Source organism: Phyllostomus hastatus, unplaced genomic scaffold (assembly GCF_019186645.2).
Source record: "Phyllostomus hastatus isolate PE091 unplaced genomic scaffold, TTU_PhHast_1.1 phas_scaffold_216, whole genome shotgun sequence".
Lineage (NCBI taxonomy): Eukaryota > Metazoa > Chordata > Mammalia > Chiroptera > Phyllostomidae > Phyllostomus > Phyllostomus hastatus.
In genome coordinates this window covers 10,799,942-10,817,094 of record NW_025334018.1, presented here as the reverse complement: position 1 = coordinate 10,817,094, position 17,153 = coordinate 10,799,942, and the positions used below count along the sequence as shown (strand labels likewise).

The 17,153-nt window shown below is 45.1% G+C and overlaps 1 protein-coding gene across 1 annotated transcript; it reads right to left on the bottom strand.

Annotated features, from left to right (window-relative positions):
* Positions 1-406: 406 nt before the first annotated feature.
* On the bottom strand, positions 407-16,862 carry VTCN1 (V-set domain containing T cell activation inhibitor 1). Its single transcript, XM_045816975.1, has 6 exons — positions 16,852-16,862; positions 16,428-16,492; positions 9,648-9,995; positions 6,551-6,829; positions 885-1,048; positions 407-583 (listed from the first exon to the last, which is right to left on the bottom strand). Exons 1-5 carry the CDS (start codon positions 16,860-16,862, stop codon positions 930-932), a joined length of 822 nt encoding a protein of 273 aa, XP_045672931.1. The 3' UTR covers positions 407-583; positions 885-929.
* Between the last annotated feature and the right edge of the window lie 291 nt (positions 16,863-17,153).

Below are 17,153 nucleotides of genomic sequence, written 5' to 3'. Positions count from 1 at the left end.
TTAGTATTCGTTAGGTGGGAGGAGATGCCGAGACACTTGGAAACAGCATGATGAAAAGTGAGTCATTGGACCTGTGGCTGAGGTGCAGCCACCTCTGAACTGTGAAGGGGCAGCTCATTAGCAGCTGCTTCCTGTTTCCACAGAAGTTTAGATGTGGGTATATTGCAGCAGAGACTTTCTGGGAACCTCCTCAGAGCAACGACACAGCAGGATGACTACAGATTCCCAGGCGAGGGGCTGCGCTCTCCCACACTCTCACTCCCCGCATGAGGATGGGTAAGGGGCGGTCCCTGAGGTATGGGTGGGGGGGGCGGCACTTGTCTCCACGTGCGTTTTATTAATACTCAGAAGTCTTAACACACTTCTCCAGTTCAGATGAACTGTTTTCCCAACTTTTAATATGTGTCTTTGAGGGTAGATTTATCTTGCTCATATTGAGTCTTCTGTGGTTTGCTTTTGGCTTCTTTTTGCTTCTTGATCTTTTATGTTCACTCCAGTCTTTTAGACATGAATTCATTTCCCCCAAGAAATATCAAACTAGGTCATATCTTGTGGTGAAACAGTTCTGCAGGTTCCTGGGATTCTGGAAATAAGAGCGATAAGACACAATTACAGCCACTCAGCAAACATTTACGGAGAGCTGAAAGTCTGCCTGCCACTGTGTGAGTGTATTTCTTATTCAGGAATGGCCTCGTTCTCTGTGCTTTGATGGTGTTTATCAAGGCCACATGGTACCCTGTGATGCTAAGGGAAAGGAGGCGGGACTTGAGTGTCCCCTTCAGGGCGGGGGTCATCCTCAGAGCAGATGCTGGGGTCTGCCTGGCGCTCGTGAGGAACACAGGCTCGCACAGAGCTGATCCCCCACCATCCATGATGCTCCTCACCTGTGGCACCAGTGCCGTCGCATGTCCCTGTGGGGCCAAGGCACGTTATTTTAGGTACAAGGAGAGAGACAGGAGTGCCCAGCTGACGGCAAAGGAAGAAGAGACACCCAGGGAAGCCTTTGAGTCCAGCAGCTCTAGGTGACTCCGCCTTTTAATCTCAGAGTCTGCAAAGGGAGAGAGAAGTTCAGGGTCGTAGGAGAGAGGCTAGATGGCTTCAACTGTACCCAATTTGGGGGCAGTTTTGTACCACAGTGTCTTCTTTTCTGTCACTGGCGTAAAAGCCAAGCTTCCCCCTTTTTCAAAGGCAGCTCTATTCTGCGGTCCAGTCCCGTTAGCACTCAGCCAAAGGAAAAACTATACCAATGAAGAGATCATTATTGGCTTCCAAACAAAGAATAGGCTGAACACACAGCCTCAGCCAGTCCTTGGTTTCAGACGCTTTTTTCCTCTAGGCAGTGACCTTTACAGGTTCTGTGTTATTGACTTTTTTGACATCACTACGCAGTGATGAGAAAGTATTGTTCTCATTTTGAAGTAGAGAAAAGAAGTGAAGAAATTAAATTACTCTTTACTCTATTTTCTCCCTAGACAGTCCAATCCCATTTAGCTCATTTTGTCTCTGACACTCCCTCGCTGTGTGACTTTAGTTGCTCAATCTATACATGTTTCAGCTTCTTTATCTTTAAAGTAGGACTAAAATAATAATCAGCCCTGGCTGGTAGGGCTCAGTGGATTGAGTGCTGGCCTGCAAACTGGAAGGTCACCGCCGATCAGGGCAAGTGCCTGGGTTGCTGGCCCAGTCCCCAGTTGGGGGCATGCAAGAGGCAACTGACCCAAGTATCTCTTACACATCGATGTTTCTCTCTCTCTTTTTCCCCCTCCCTTCCCCTCTCTCTAAAAATAAATAAATAAAATCTTATTTAAAAAGGAGTCTTTAAAAAATAATAATAACAATCTGCACTCCAGGATTCTTATGCGGATTAATGAGTTAATACAAGTTAAGCACTTAGAGTATGTCTGGCACATAGTAAGTGCTCAATAAGTGTTAGCTGTGAAAACAACAGTAACAGTGACCCTACTCAGGTCTAATAAGCATTGCTTCCATTAGGCTAATCATTTCCAAATCACCTCCTTATTGTGAACCCAGAGTTCCACATCTGGGTTTACAGTTGCTACAGTTGCCACTATATGCGTCAGTTAAAAAACATAATTATTCAGTAAATATTTTTGAACATCTATTATTGGGGTTCAAAGGAGTTTAATAAAACCCCATGTTCTGGCTGAGTTCTGAATCAATGAAAGAGTAGGACAAAAACAGTGAGGCAACTGGGAGACCAGAATATCACCTTTACTACCAATAAACCTGGTAAAGGGTGCAGCTTTGTGTGCAGGGACGTGAGCTGCAGCCCAGTGTCTCCAGGGACCAGCAGCACCAGACTGGTGCAGGCTGCCTCCTGCAGGGCCCATTCTGCCCCTGAAACATGGATGGCTTGGAGGAGCAGAGGGGAAATTATACTTCCTGAGGGTAGCCATAGAGACAAGAAAAATAGGGAGCTCAGCCTCTTATGTCTGGCTTCTTCTAATAAACTCACCAGTCAGACAAATTAGTAATTCCTCCTTCTCTGGTGAGGCTTAAAAGAGGGGAGACCAGAGAGGCTAGAAGGGTTGCACTGGTGGGAGTCTCTTCTCACAGAAGGGAGTAGGTGGAACAGGGACGGAGTGTTCTCCCCAAAGCCTGCCACATGCTGGGTGATGTCTAACCATTGCACAGCTCTACCTAGGTAAGCAGCAGCCACATTCAAACACCTCTAAAACCCTCATCTGTTCTCTAAACACGTTGCCCCTGATTTTGATTATTTGTTGGTAGCGTTACCAACCTCCTAAGCAACCTGGGTAGAAATATCACACCCATTTGACTTGCTCTTTCTCTTGTCCTTCCCCTTTGTGTCACTAAGTCCTGTAGATTCTTTTCTTTTTGATTTTATGTATTGATGTGAGAAAGAGAAGGTGAGAGGAAGGGGTGGGCAGGGGGAGAGAGAGAGAGAACTCTTGATTTGTTGTTCCATTCATTTATGCATTCATTGGTTGTTTCTTTGGTTCTTGTATGTGCCCCAACCAGGGATCAAACTTGCAAACTTGCCATAGTGAGGATGACAGCAACCAGCTGAGCTGCAAGGCCAGGGCTTGTAGATTATTTTCTCCATTAACTTTTGATTCTTCCCCCTTTCTTTCCCCTGGCCGCTGCCCCCACTAAGGCCCTCATAATTCCTCCCCTGGACATTGACATAGGCTCCTGACTACATGCCTTCCTATTCCATCAAAACCATTCTTCTGCTATGAACCCAGGCCTGAACGCTGCCTCATCTACTGAGCCACTGGAGTCATAATGAACAACACTTTGCCCCGGGCACCATAGCTACACTGTGATTAACTTCTCTTATGACAGCAGTGCTATTTATCTCAGTATTTATTGGGACTTAAATATTGCTTTTTACATATTTGGCACACAGATACTTGTTGAATGGATGACCTGAACTACCCACATAGTCAAAGAACACAGGATGTAAACCCTATGGCCGCATCTACTTGTTTAAAAACATGTTTGTTGATACCAACGATATGATTATACATTGGATATCACAGTAGAATATTAATTTCCTCATTTAAAAAAGAATTAAAAACATGTTTGGAGCCCTGGCCTGTGTGGCTAACTTGGTTGGAGCATTGTCCCTTGCACCAAAAAGGTGGAGGGTTCAATGCAGAGTCAGGGCACATGCCGGAGTTGAGGGTTCAGTCCCCAGTTGGGGTGTGTAGGAGAGGTCCCTGGTGAGGTTGCATATGAAAGGCAATCAGTCGATGTTTCTCTCTCACATCAATGTTTCTCTCCCTCTCTCTCTAAAATCAATAAGCATGCCCTCAGGTAAGGATGAAAAATAACAAATAAAAACATGTATGGAGTATGTACTTTGTGTGTGACAAGAAGGAATTATGTTATTTATTCTTAAACTTTGGCTATGTCATGCTACCAAAAGTTGTATTTAGTCTTAGTGCTGATACACGGAACACTTGTTCTGATGTATCCAGTAAACACGTATGGACAAATAATCTGCTCGCTGAGTAAAAGTTGTGCTCCATCTCTGTGGTTTATTCAGTTCTTGCCTTTTCTATCAGAAGGCATTAGTTATAGAGTGTGGAGCCTTTCATTGAGGTCTAAATTTAAATACTGTGGTTAACACTCATTATTTCAAATGCCCAGTGCTTCATTCCACCCTTCTCTACTGGGAAGGCCTTTCATCAGGTACCGAATGCCTCGTTGGCCTAGGTGTGGGCCGCTGACCCCAGGTGAGTCTTTCTGGAGATGTAGAATAGGACTGAGGGGCTGAGGTCCAGCCTGGTTACTCTCTTGAGGGAAAAAGACTTTTAAAGCTAGGAGCTGTTGGCAACTACAACAAGATAGAGTAAATTAGAGAGTAAAGAGAGAATAAAATCGAAACAAATAAAATGTACCTTGGTTCCATGAGACATCCTAATACCCTTTTAATAACTTACCCTTTTAGCTTAGGTTTGAGCTGGTTTTCTGTTATAGGCAGCTAACAGCATTCTAACCAGTACAGTCACCCATATGTTCCACAGGACAGTGGAAGAGCTCTCTAATTTTGTTTTAAAGATTTTATTTATTTACTTTTAGAGAGAGGAGGAGGGAGGGAGAAGGAAAAGGAGAGAAACATCAGTGTGTGAGAGATACATGGATCTGTTGCCTCTTCCACGCCCCCAACCAGGGAACTGGCCTACAACCCAGGCATGTGCCCTGATTAGGAATCAAACCGGCAACCTTTCAGTCTGTAGTCCAGTGCTCAGTCCACTGAGCCACCCCAGCCAGGGCTCCACTTTTTTAATTAAATATTTTTATTGCATTAAAAATAAACACCGTAAGACAAAATTTGCAATCTTAACTATTTTTAGGTCCACTGTTCAGTAGTGTTAAGTATACTCATATTGTGAAACTGATCTCCTAAACTTTTTCATCTTGCAAATCTGAGACTCTGTATCCATTAAGTGACAACCCCCCTTCCTTTTCTGTTTCCCTCAGCTCCCGGTAACCATCATTCCACTTTCTGTCTCTATGAATTTGACTACTCTAGGCACCTCACGTAAGTGGAATCACACAGTATTTGTTCTTCTGTGACTGGCTTTTAGCATAATGTCCTGAAAATGTATCCATGTTGTAGCATGTTGAACGGGCTTCCTTCCTTCCTAAGATTGAATAATATTCCATTTTATGCACACACCACATTTTGTGTAGTTGTCCACCTGCTGATGGACATCTCGGGCCGCTTCCTCCTCTCGGCTGTTGCGAATAATGCTGCTGTGAACGTGGGTGTGCGAGTATCCCTTGGAGACCCTACTTTCAGCCTTGTGAATATACACATAGAAGTGGGACTGTTAGGTCATGTGGCAACTCTATTTTTAATTTTTTGAGGAACCTTCATACTGTTTTCTAGTGGCCGCATCATTTTAGAATCTCATCTGACACGTACAACGGTTCTAATTTCTCCTCGCCCTCACCAACACCTGGGGCTTCCATTTGCATTTCTCTGATGATTAGTGGTGGTGAGCATCTTTTCATCTGCCTATTGGCCATTTGTATATCTTTTTTGGAGAAATGTCTATTCAAGTCCTTTGCTCATTTTTTAATCAAATTATTTGATTTTTGTTGTTGTTTAGTTGTAGGAGTTGTTATGTATTCTGCATATTAACCATTTATCAGATGTATGATTTGCAGATATTTTATCTCATTCCATAGGTTTTCATGTATATAATTTTAAATAAAATATAACCTGATGAAAATATGGTTTATTTAGTTAAACCCAGCAAACATTTATGGGGAACTTACGATGTGCAAGGTGTTCAGTATGGTACTGTGCTTGATACAAGACAGCAGTTCTCCTGACCTACTCCTTCCACTACAGTCTGAATTCAATGTAGCCCCAGACGGGTGGTTTTAAAAGTCATAATTCAGTCTATGCACTTCCTGGGTGCTAGCTCAGCCCTAGGTTTTGTATGCACTAGAGCACTGCAGGGACACTAGAGTGCTGGGCCTCCCCGGGTCCCGGTCTTCTCAGCCTGGGAGGCCAGTTCAAACTAGAGCGTTCAGGCGAACCCTGGGCTGATATCAGTGGGAGCATGAGCCAGTCCTAGGAGAGCTGAGAGGACTAAGGCAGACCCTAAGACCTTTAGTCTTCAGACTGAAAGCCTTCTCAAAGGCAGGCTAGAACCAAACCAGTGTCGGAGGACTTCTCATATAGATATTAACTGAATATATCAGAGATGTCAAATAATCATCGCTTACACACTGCTTCACCAAGCCAGTCCTACTAGGTGAGGCAGGCCTCAGAACCCTAAATAAACACTGCTCTCCAGGCAGTAAGGGGCGTATACAATGAAGCTTAATTGCCATCTTTGAACTATTATGCCAGAAATATTGTTTTGTATTAGTCTTCTTGTGTAGTGTAATCCCAACTGGAACTGTGATCAGGGTCTCTGTGAAGAAAACTCTAGAGCTTTCCGTGCCCTGGTACATAATATATCTGTTATAGAAATTAGATTTTAATTGGGGTTTGATTCTCACCCCAATACACCCATACAAAAAGCACGAAGGAACCCACCTGTCACCTTAATATCCCCCGTGGCTTTGGCAATGCTGTTCTCGATCATACAGGAGTATGTGTGGTTGACTGTGACATTGTAGAGAACAGATACAACCTTCATGGTCACGTTCTCAGAGTTCAGCTCGAAGCTGGTATTGGAGACTCCCGAGAAGTTGGTTCTCGGGTCAACCTGGGATGTCCAGACCACTGTGGGCTGCGGGAACCACCGGGGAGCCTCACACCGAAAGCTCTCAGAGCTGGCATTATAGTCCACGTTGATCTCTGGGATGCTGAAGGCTGCAGGGTTGAAGGTCAGAAAGAGCAGATGTTAAAGGTCAGAGAGATAAGGCAATATAGGCTTTGAAGTACTAGGTTTTAAAAACACAGCAATCTCTATCACTGAAGTTTCGCACTAGTTCACTTCCCCAGCGGATTCTCTGTGTATGGCCTATTGTACTCGAGGTGCAAATAATGATTTGCTCACCGTATTGCTGTGCATCACAACCCTTTGGCCAATATCACAAACTCCAGAGACTGAAGTTCTAGGTATAACTGTCACAACAGATAAATTTCTCTAAGCAAGAGGAGTTCCAGGGATTACAAAAAATAGGTTCATTCATTAGGGAAATTGGGTATTTTCCCAGGCACCTGTGAAGCTCCCTGGACTTTACGTATTGTTCTGCGTGGAGAAAATAGTTAGGGCGGGAGGGAGAGGGAGAAGGAAGAAACAAATAGCATTCGCCCGTCAGCCTGGGCAATCCCATACGCAGGCCGTGTCCTCACGGGAGTCTGGAGCTTGCCTGGGCCGAGCCTGTCCTGCTGTGGGATCCAGAGTGAGAGGCAGGTGTTTGTTTTCTCCCAAGATAAAGTGCTCCTCACTGGGGAGGTTACTGCATTTTGAAATTAAGACTAGCTTCCCCGTCTATCTGGGCAGACATACACTTGTAGAAAATGTTAAGGCCTGGACTTTTGGCTCCAAACTGGCAAGATACAGTTTATGGACTTCTTTAGCATCTTCCTTTGCCCAGGACTGTGCTGGTGCTGAGTATTGAAAGGAACGCCCTTGTGTTACCCTTAAAGAGCCTGCTGTCTGCGAAGGGGAGGAGACTCACAGGCAGGGAACACGCTTGTAGGAGGTGATACGGGAACCTGAATGTTCCAGGCAATGAATGAAATTTATTGAGGGTGTGCCCTGTGCTGGGTGCCAAATTCCAGACATTATTTCATTTGATCCTCATAACAGTCCTAGGGATATTTATTATTGTTCCCATTGAAAGAAAAACAAGTTTTTAACTTTGGAATAATTTTAGATTTATAGAAAAGTTGCAACGATGATGCAGTGTTAATATGACTTCTCATCCAGTTTCCCTAGTGCTAGCATCTGAAATAGCCATGGTGCATTTGTCAAAACTGAGACACCGTCGCTGGTACTTTACATTAATTAAGCTCCAGGCTTTATTTGGATTTTACCAGTTTTTCCACTAATGTCCTTTTTCTGTCCCAGGATCCCAGCCAGAATACCACACTGCATTTATTTGTCATTTGCTCTTAGGTTCCTCTGGCCTATGGTAGTTTCTCAGTCTTTCCATGTTCCCCGTGATCGTGACCGTTTTGAGCACTGCTCAGGTACTTTGTAGGATAACCCTCTATTGTAATTTGCCTGGTGTTTTCCTCGTGATCAGACTGAGGTCATGGGGTCTGGAAGGGAGACTGTAGGAGGTGAAGCGCCCTTCTCATCACTTCACCTCAGAGGGCACGTGCGGACAGCATGTCTTATCATTGGTGATGTTACCTTCCATTGCCTGGCTGAGACAGCGCTTGCCAGGTTTCTTTGGAAGCGGGACCTCACTAAGCCTCAGGGGGAGGGAGAGGGGGAGGGAAAAGTACTATAAGCTCCACTTTCTGAAAGGGGAGAGATCGAAACACATTGTTTGGAATTCATCTGTAGAGATTTGTTTCATCTGTCTTGTATTTATATGTAGGTATGGGCTCATCTGTATGTTATACTTATAGTTACAATTCAATACCATATTGTTTATTTTGTTGTTCAAGTTGTTCCAGTTTTGCCACTGAAAGTCCTTTCAGTCAGCTCCACTGTCCCTTTGACATGACCATGCTGGTCCCCAATTCAAAATAAAGACGCTGAGGCCCAGGGAGGTTGCCTTGCCCAGGCCACTGTATCTGCCCAACTCTGGCTCTAGATCGATGCTTCACACCATTACACGCACATGTCAGGAGGTGTCTGAAAAGGCCTGTGCAGGCTAGCTTAGGCAAGGAAGCCTCAGGATACTATCTACCTGTCCTTCAAGATGCCTCCCAAATTCTCTCCATGGGGGCTTTCCTATCCCTTCCATCCCTATGTGTTGGGTATGATTTCTTTCTTCTTCTGAATCTTCAAATCACTTCATTTATACTTCTCCTAAAGCATTTTATACATTCTACCAAACATTACAGGTATTTGCATATTTTCCTCATCTCTGCCCCAATGCTCAACTCTATAAGCTCCACACTATGAGCTCTGGAAGAGGAAGGACAAACCATCTTTTTACTCCTTATCTGAGTATCTGAGTCCCCTATACATACATACATTCAGAAAACATGTGTTAAATGCAGTTGGTGAGAAAGAGTGGATTTCATTGAGGGAAGGGCTCATGAGTTTAAAGGACAATGTCGTTTTGTTTAATCACTGTTGGACTTCTCAGTAATGAGTTCCACTGTCGTGTGTCCCTGGTGGCACTGATTCCAGCCTTGGGCTAGGGCCTACTCAGCACAGAAAAGTCCCAGCCCAGGCAAGAGGCTTCTCTTCCTCGTAATAGTGGAAGCTGCAATGAAAGAGACTCTATTTATTTTGGCAAAATATTTTAGGGAATATACGAGAAAATTCAGAAGAAGCTGGAGTCTGGAACAGAAGCTTTGAAGACCTAGCATTCTAGCAGGCTACTTCTGGAGTGGGTGTGGGTCCTGGACAGCAAACACAGCTGCTAACAGACTCGGAGGGTCTTGTCTGCCATCAGTCGCTCCTGAGCACAGGAGCATGATATTTCTCGGCTCACCGTGCTCTGTAGACTCAAATGCCTTTTGGCACTTTCTTTCCCTCTGTCTAAAAATAACTTACCTCCCGTTTTGTACTCAAGGTTAGCATTCCCCTTGCCTTTAGAAGTGATGATGTAACATTTATAGGTGCCAGCATCTGTGAGTTGCACATTTTTCAGCCTCAGAGAGGCATTGCCCACTCTCACTTGATCAGCAAACACTGCTGTCCGGCCTCTGAACACTTCGTTCTGCTCTGACAGGTCATCCTTGCCGTCTTTGAACTCGTGGACCAAGCCCATAACACCTTCCTTTAGCCACTGTATCACGATATCAGAAAGTTTGATGTCAGGTTCAAAAGTGCAGCTCAGGATTCCATCCTCCCCGATGTTCCCGGTTGAGGTGAAAGTCGTCACTGTGATGGAGTGTGTCCCTGCAATTCAGGAAGCAAGGGTCAATGCCAAGGGAAGCTCCAGAATGTCTATGACTGAACCCTTCATTACTAAAAGCCAAACAGAGACTCCTGTAATAAATTCAAAATATAGAAGAACAGGAGAGGCATAGCAAAGAAGACATAAGAAAAATGAAAAGGGCAGGAAGACAATGGTTTTGATAGGGACAGCGGATCTGCCACAACAGCTTTTTGAGATCAATCAACCCAATCCTTGAGAGGTAACAAGAGGGGAACGTGTTGGACTTGGGGTTTGAAGATGAGAATTTAAGTCCTGACTTTGCCACTTAGTATCTGTGTGACCTTGAATGAATCATGTAACCTCTCTGGATCTCAGAAAAATGGAGGCAGTATCTGTCTTACCTAACTCTACGGTTCCTGTGAGGATCAAATCAAATGATTATGAACTTGATTTGTAAACTGTAATTACACAGATAAGGTATTGTTCTTAGTTAACAAAACATGAAACCTAGTGTTAACTAAATATGACTAAGAATTCTAAAGAATGTTAAGTTCTAAAGTGCTGTTACTTTTTTTTAAAGACTTATTTATTTTTAGAGAGGGGAAGGGAAGGAGAAAGGGAAACATCAATGTGTGATTGCCTCTTGTGCACCCCCTACTGGGGACCTGGCCCACACCCAGGAATGTGCCTTGACTGCGAATCGAACCAGCAACACTTTGGTTCGCAGGCTGGCATTCAATCCACTGAGCCACACCAGCCAGGGCTAAAGTACTGTTACTTTTATCTCTATTTAAATGATGAAAACACTAAGGCATAGAGGAGATAAGTGACTCAGTCAAGGTTACAGTGCTAGCCACGGCATAATAAAGAACTTAACAGTACTTAATAGCACGGCATTTAATAGTACTTAAATTGTGTTTTTGGCCTAAGATAGAAGACATGCCCTCCTCTGCCAACATACCACCAGCAGAATATTATCACGGTGCCAGCCATGTCCACTGCCTCTGCCCCACTTGCCCAGCCAACAGCCCACTCAGTCTTTGAAGGACTGATCAGTTGTTTTTTCTGTAACTGAGGGCTGTTGACTGGGGACACCTCTAAGGCTGATTTAATTAGCTGAACCTTCTTGAGAGGCTCCTTTTGGGGCTTGGATGTGAAGCCAAGGAGAGGATGAGTCTTTGAGCTTGAGAGGAGAGTGGGCCAGACACAAAAAACTGTGTGTGTGTGCTGGGGGAGTCTGTGAAAGAAAGGTGAAGAGAGCCCCCGCATCCTCAGGGCTGTCTTAGATCCCGAGGGTTTTCAGGTCTAGGTCTCATCCAATCTCTGAGTATCCTTTAAGAAAATACCTTGTATTAAAAAGGTCTCCACTAACCTGTCTTCCTTACTACCAAACAAATGGGTGCTGAGCACTTCTTAGCTTCCTTATTGGCATTCCTTCCTCTCATCTTTGCCTCCATCCAGTATATTTCACATGCATTAAAATTACAGGTAGAGCTTAAAGAACAATCTGAACACTTTACTTTTCTAACCGTTAGTCTTCTATGGCTCCCAAGTGCTGTGGAGTAAAGTTCCCACTACCCCGCATGGCCTTCAGACCTAAATACTGCATGGCGCACAGGAAATGCCCATGAATTGCTCCCCTTACAGCCTCCTTTCCTACTATGTTCTTTCATAGTCTTACTGTCTATTCATATCAAGTGATTTATTGATTTTCTGCTTTCAGTGGAAAAGTACATACACAGAGCTACTTGGTGTTTTTCAAATATTAGAGGTACCACATTATGAACATGAGGATATTACCGCTCTCCTCTTGTAGCCCGTAGGGGGTCGGAATGGTCTAATTGGGTCCTAGGCCTTTATAAAGTAGACGAAGGTGATGGATGATGGACAGACCTACAGGAGCAAGCCAGGTGGGTTTATAGTGGGAAGAGCAGAGAGCTTCTAGTGGGAGAAGAATTGTAAGTGAAAAGGCAGAGGAAACACGTGTGCACAGGCGGGTTGGGAGGATGCCTGCAAGCTTTGGCGTGCGGAGCAGCTGCCACGCGCGGGCCTTCATGTGGGAGGTTGGGAGAGAGGCTATGTGAGGATGGTATGGAGTTTGGGGGTGTGATGTGAATGCCGTGCACCCCATACCCTGCCTCGGCATTTTCTTGAACACTGCATTAAAGGTCTAATTTGTTTTCAGTTGTTCTTTATTTGACAGACTGATACCCAAGACATCCCAGGCTACTACTGGGAATACAATCATACTATTATTTTCACAACCCTGTTTATCTTGCTCTTACAATTTGTAGTTCCCTTCTCTCCTTTATCACCAGCTATCCAAATTCTTCTTATGTTCAAGGCTATTTAGATGGCATCCCCTCCTGAAACCCCCATTTGATCTACCAAGACAAAATGAATAGATTCTCTCTTTACTCTCCCTGGCCACCTTCCTTTGCCTTTACTACGGCAGCTGCCTCCCTCTACCTTGTCTCCAGTCCTTCTCCGGCACTAAGCTTCTCAAGGGCAGAAACTGTTAAGATCATATTTGTAATTCCTACAATGCTGTGGTGGTTATTTTATGTGCGGATGACGCTGGGTGCTGAAATGTATTGGCAGATATTTTGGGTGTCTCTGTGAGGATGCTTCTGGATGAGATTATATTTGAATGGGCAAATGGACTCAAGCAGATTGATCACCCTCCTTCTGATGGAAGCCTTAGAGATGGGGCCGCCTGGGCCTGAGGGGCCTTCCCAGCCTCTAGAGCTGTGAGAGGACACATTTCTGTCGTTTAAACCACCAGGCCTAGGGGATTTAGTTATGACAGCCTGAGAGAACTCAGACAAGTGCCTAGTGCTGTGTTTCTACAGAGGAAAATAGTATTTGTTGAGTAAGTGAATAAATGAATGAATGAATGGAAGTCAGTAGAAATCAAAGGACTCTATATTAGTTCTATCCAGAAATGACCATAGGAGTGAGGAACACTTGGCAGGATTTCCACATCTAAATTTGGGGGAAATGTGAGCCAGTGAAAAAGAAGACAAAACACAAGGAGATTCTCAGTAAAATCATGGAGCAAATATAACTACATCACAATGATGGTATATTTGATTGTGGTTTATAAAGTGCCATTAAAGTTGACTTGAAAAATTACTTTTTAGGAAAAATGCATAATTAGCACAGTTTATGGAGAGAATGAAATAATAATGGCATATCTTAGTTTGGTAATTGTGCTACCGAATTAATTGTAATGTGTTGGCCTGGAGCCCACAGGTGGAGGATTTGTTGAAATACCTCTTAGGGAACTTAAAGAATGAAAGTCGGGAGCTGTGGAGTGCCCCAGGGACCCGCTGCAGGCTCTAGTCTAGACTGTTTCAGGTCACATTAAAGATGTGGCAGATGGAATGTACGTGACGTCGATTAAACCCCACCCTCCCTGTATCAAATCGAGAGGAAGAACAAAGGCCAGTGAGATCTAACAAAGCCCAAGGACCAAGCTGTTGCTTTGTACCCAGAAAGCAGTCAATAAGTACTTATTAGGTGAATAGATGATGATTAAAAGTGATAAGTTAAAATTTAATAGTGCAAGTAACAGCATATATGTAAATATTGCTTCTCTTGAAAAGAAATCTATATACAAACTTGCAAGCAAATAGTGGCTCAAGGAGCTATGTTCTAGGAAGCACAGACTGGTCTGAGGTGGCCCTCCAGGCCTCTTAACCATCAGGGGCTCTTGTGTGACTCGGGGAGCCAAAGGGCTCTAGGAGATGAGTCAAAGCGGCTATCTATTAATAGAGAATTCTGTTCCTTTAAATGAGCAGAGATGTTAAGGATGCCATTGGCCTCTAAGATTCCACCAAACACCTTTAAAGCTGGAAGACCCAATCACTTACTGAAAACTAATTTTCTAGCTTGTGAGAGCTGTTCCCATCACAGCTGTGGTCTGTGGGGGAAAGAGGAGCTGGCAAAGGAGAGCAGGTAAAATCGGAGCCGTTCTCTGTTTGCCCAGGGCCAGCCCATTCAGTTGCCCTCTGAAATGGGTCTCTTAAAAAGTGAGGTTACAGGTAACACAGGGCAAGGATTCTTTACAGAAACTATGATTCTGGGATGCCCAACACCATGGATAAACTGGAACAGTAACTTTTCTTTGAAACGACTCGATAAGACGAGTTCTATAGATTTCAGGAGCATAGAGAGCGTACTGGAAGCCTTCAGCTGACGGCCACTCAGCATCTGCTGGAAGCAGCTGTCCAGGTGGACACCAGAGCACATGGCTCAAAGGTGGAAACACACGGGCTTAAGCCTGCCCCAGTGCAGCCTGGGGTGGCCCCTGCCTCTGGCCTCTTGCCAGAGAAGAGGGCAGGGTTGGTGGTAGTAGCTGCGTCAGTGAGAAGAAATTAGAAAGGATGCTGGGCCAGGCTAGATAAAGGAACAAGGTCCGGGAAGGAGCAGCAGAGCACCGTGTTTGAGAACAAGGCACAGGTATCAGGCTGTCTGGGTTCAAGTCCCAGCTCTGCCACTAACTGGATATGTGACCTTGGGGAACTTTATCAACTTCTTCATTCCGTAGCCTTTTCGTCTACAAAATGGGGATATTTAATACTAGTAGTTCCCTCAGAGGGTCCCTGAATGGTCTGTAGGATGCAACACAGGTAAAGGGCTTAATATAGTACCTGACTTGCCACATGTCAAACCTTCAATCAATAGTATTGGTAACCATTACTAACTAGGATCATGTGGAAAGACTGCAGATCAGAGCACCGGGCGGAAAGAAACAATTTATAACTGCTTTACTTATAGTGACTCATTTTAAACCCGATAAGAACCGTGGGAGATAGGAATTATCGTCTTACCTTTTGTGAATGAGGATAAAGAGGCTCCACGGGATTAAATGGCTTTCCTAAAGCCCTTTATCTAGTAACTGGTGGAGCAGTAAACTCACTCCTATCGGGCACTAATCCTGTACTCTCTATCCTGTTTTGCTGATATCCAGGGCCACACTGAGATATGCAGAAAGCCTACCCACTAAAACAGTATCCCCACCTTTTATGAAAATGAAAGCAATTAAAAACTGTAAAGTAAGTGTAAGAAAGGCTAATAACTGTTTTTTCTCAGATGACTACATTTTTAAAAATATTATTTTTTTTCCAAACAATTTGCACAGTGCTCCTGTTTGGTGCCATAAACACATGCCTGTTTGGCTTTCTGAGGGGACTGTGACTTTTACCCAGTGTCCAGAGATGGAGAATTTCTTAGGAGGCTGTGTCCTGTGGTTTCCTGCTCTGGCCTCCGTAACTTCAGAGGAGGCCTGCCCTGGTGTGTCCAGGAACGTGTACAAGTTTTAGGAGGTGCTGTATGAATGCATTAATAACAGCAAATTATTAATAGCACTAATGGCATCGATATAAATGTCAGTGGTGGCCATTTAATACACACACATGTCAGGCACTTTACAAGCACTTTGTCATTTAATCCCCACAGCTCCTCTGGCCACTTTACACGTGAGGGCACTGTTTCTGGGAAGTTAAGTTATACCCCAGTGGGCACGTCCAGTTAGTATCAGACCGGAGAGGAGAACAGCTCTTTCTGATCCCTTCACTCTCCCACTGCACAGAACTGTTCAAAGCCATCCAGTGGGTGACTGACAGCACCGGGACCAGACAGGGTCGGGGCCTTCCCACTGTGTCTCCCTCCTCTTCAAGGGTCATCCAGGACGTCAGCACACCCGCACCGGAGGAGCGTGGCAGGGGAAAGGCAGCTGAAACTATAAAACTAAAGTTATGAAGTGACAGCTTTGGCCACAGACTAGGTTAAAATAAATGTGTCGGCCTGTGGCAGACAGCTCAAGGGAAGTGGAGCAAAACACTTGCCCCGCAGAAGACAGCGGCCGGCTCAGCTCACTCGGTGTCTTCATTAACGCGCCATCCATAACAGACGCTTTTGGGACAGAAGAGGAACCAGAAGACTGTTCCTCGCAACTGCCATCAGTTAGCTGGCACCTGCGCCGCAGTGGCCTCTGTTTCCTCCGTGGGACAACAGCCACAGCCAGTGTTCTCTGTGTCTAAGGCTCCTGCGCACAAAGACTCGCTCTTCTCTAGCGCTTCTGCTGAAGCTTCATCGCAGAGGGGTCGTCTGCCCAGGCCAACCACTGATGGAGCGGCTCGGCCACAGCACGTTACCTGTGACCCCAGAATTTCTGCAGCACTCGGGACACTCTGATCAGCATTCTGTTTGATTCTCTCAGCTACCTGGTGATACAGTGTTTCCTCCCCTCTGTGAATGAGGAAACTGAGGCCCGAAGAGTTGGGTGACTAGTGAGAGGAGAGCGCAGTCCATAAGCAGGAGAACCCGCGCTCTGCTCTGAGGCTTTCTGGATCCGCTGCCCGTGCGCCTTTGCTCCTGCCGCACCGAGGGACCAGGGGCTCATGGGTGAGAGGGGGTGGATTGGGGTAATGCAAGAAGTCACACACCTGAAATGCCAAAACCGATGATGAGTACAATTGCTCCAGCCAAAATAATGATGACGCTAATAATGCTGTGGAGAGACAGAGAAACAGGAGATTACTTCATTCCATCGGGCAGGGTGATTTCCAGCCCGGGCTCAGATGTGTCATTGGTAAGAGGTGCCGCATGAAGCACCTCAACTTTCTCTTCAATGTAGGCTGTTTCCTGGAAACAGCCTCCTCAGAAGGGAATCAACAGTTCCACCCCCACCCCCTGGGGCAGGAGTGGCCCTTTTATTTGACTGTGTGTTGTTTTCCTTTCCTGGTTCCAGACCAGGCAGGACCACACACAGAGGCTGCTGGGGCAAAACTAATGGGATTCCTGTACCTCCGGGTGCCCCTTGAGGGGCACTGGCTCCATACTCAGCCCACCCTGAGCGTTACTGCCCACCCCTCGTACATCATTAACCTACCTGTTCGGTCTCCTCGCACAGACTCCAAACTCCACGAAGGACAACGGTTGTGTTTGCCTTGTACCCACTCATCCCCAGTCCACTGCACCCCATAGGTCCTCAACAGGAGTTTATTTTTTCTTATTAGAAAGGTAATATGCATATGCATTTATTACATAAAGTTTAGACAATACAAATAAGCAAGTATTCCATCCACCAGACATAACCACTGTCAACATCTTAATGTGTATCCTGCTAGTTTTCAATGGACAGATTAACTAATGACATTAGGGAAATAAAC

Excerpts from the sequence above, each read along its gene's own strand:
- VTCN1 (XM_045816975.1), bottom strand. Across the intron at positions 9,996-16,427 it reads CATCGGTTTTGGCATTTCAG|GGACACACTCCATCACAGTG; the intron begins GTGTGTGACTTC and ends CCTGAATTGCAG. Across the intron at positions 6,830-9,647 it reads CCTTGAGTACAAAACGGGAG|CCTTCAGCATCCCAGAGATC; the intron begins GTAAGTTATTTT and ends TCAACCCTGCAG.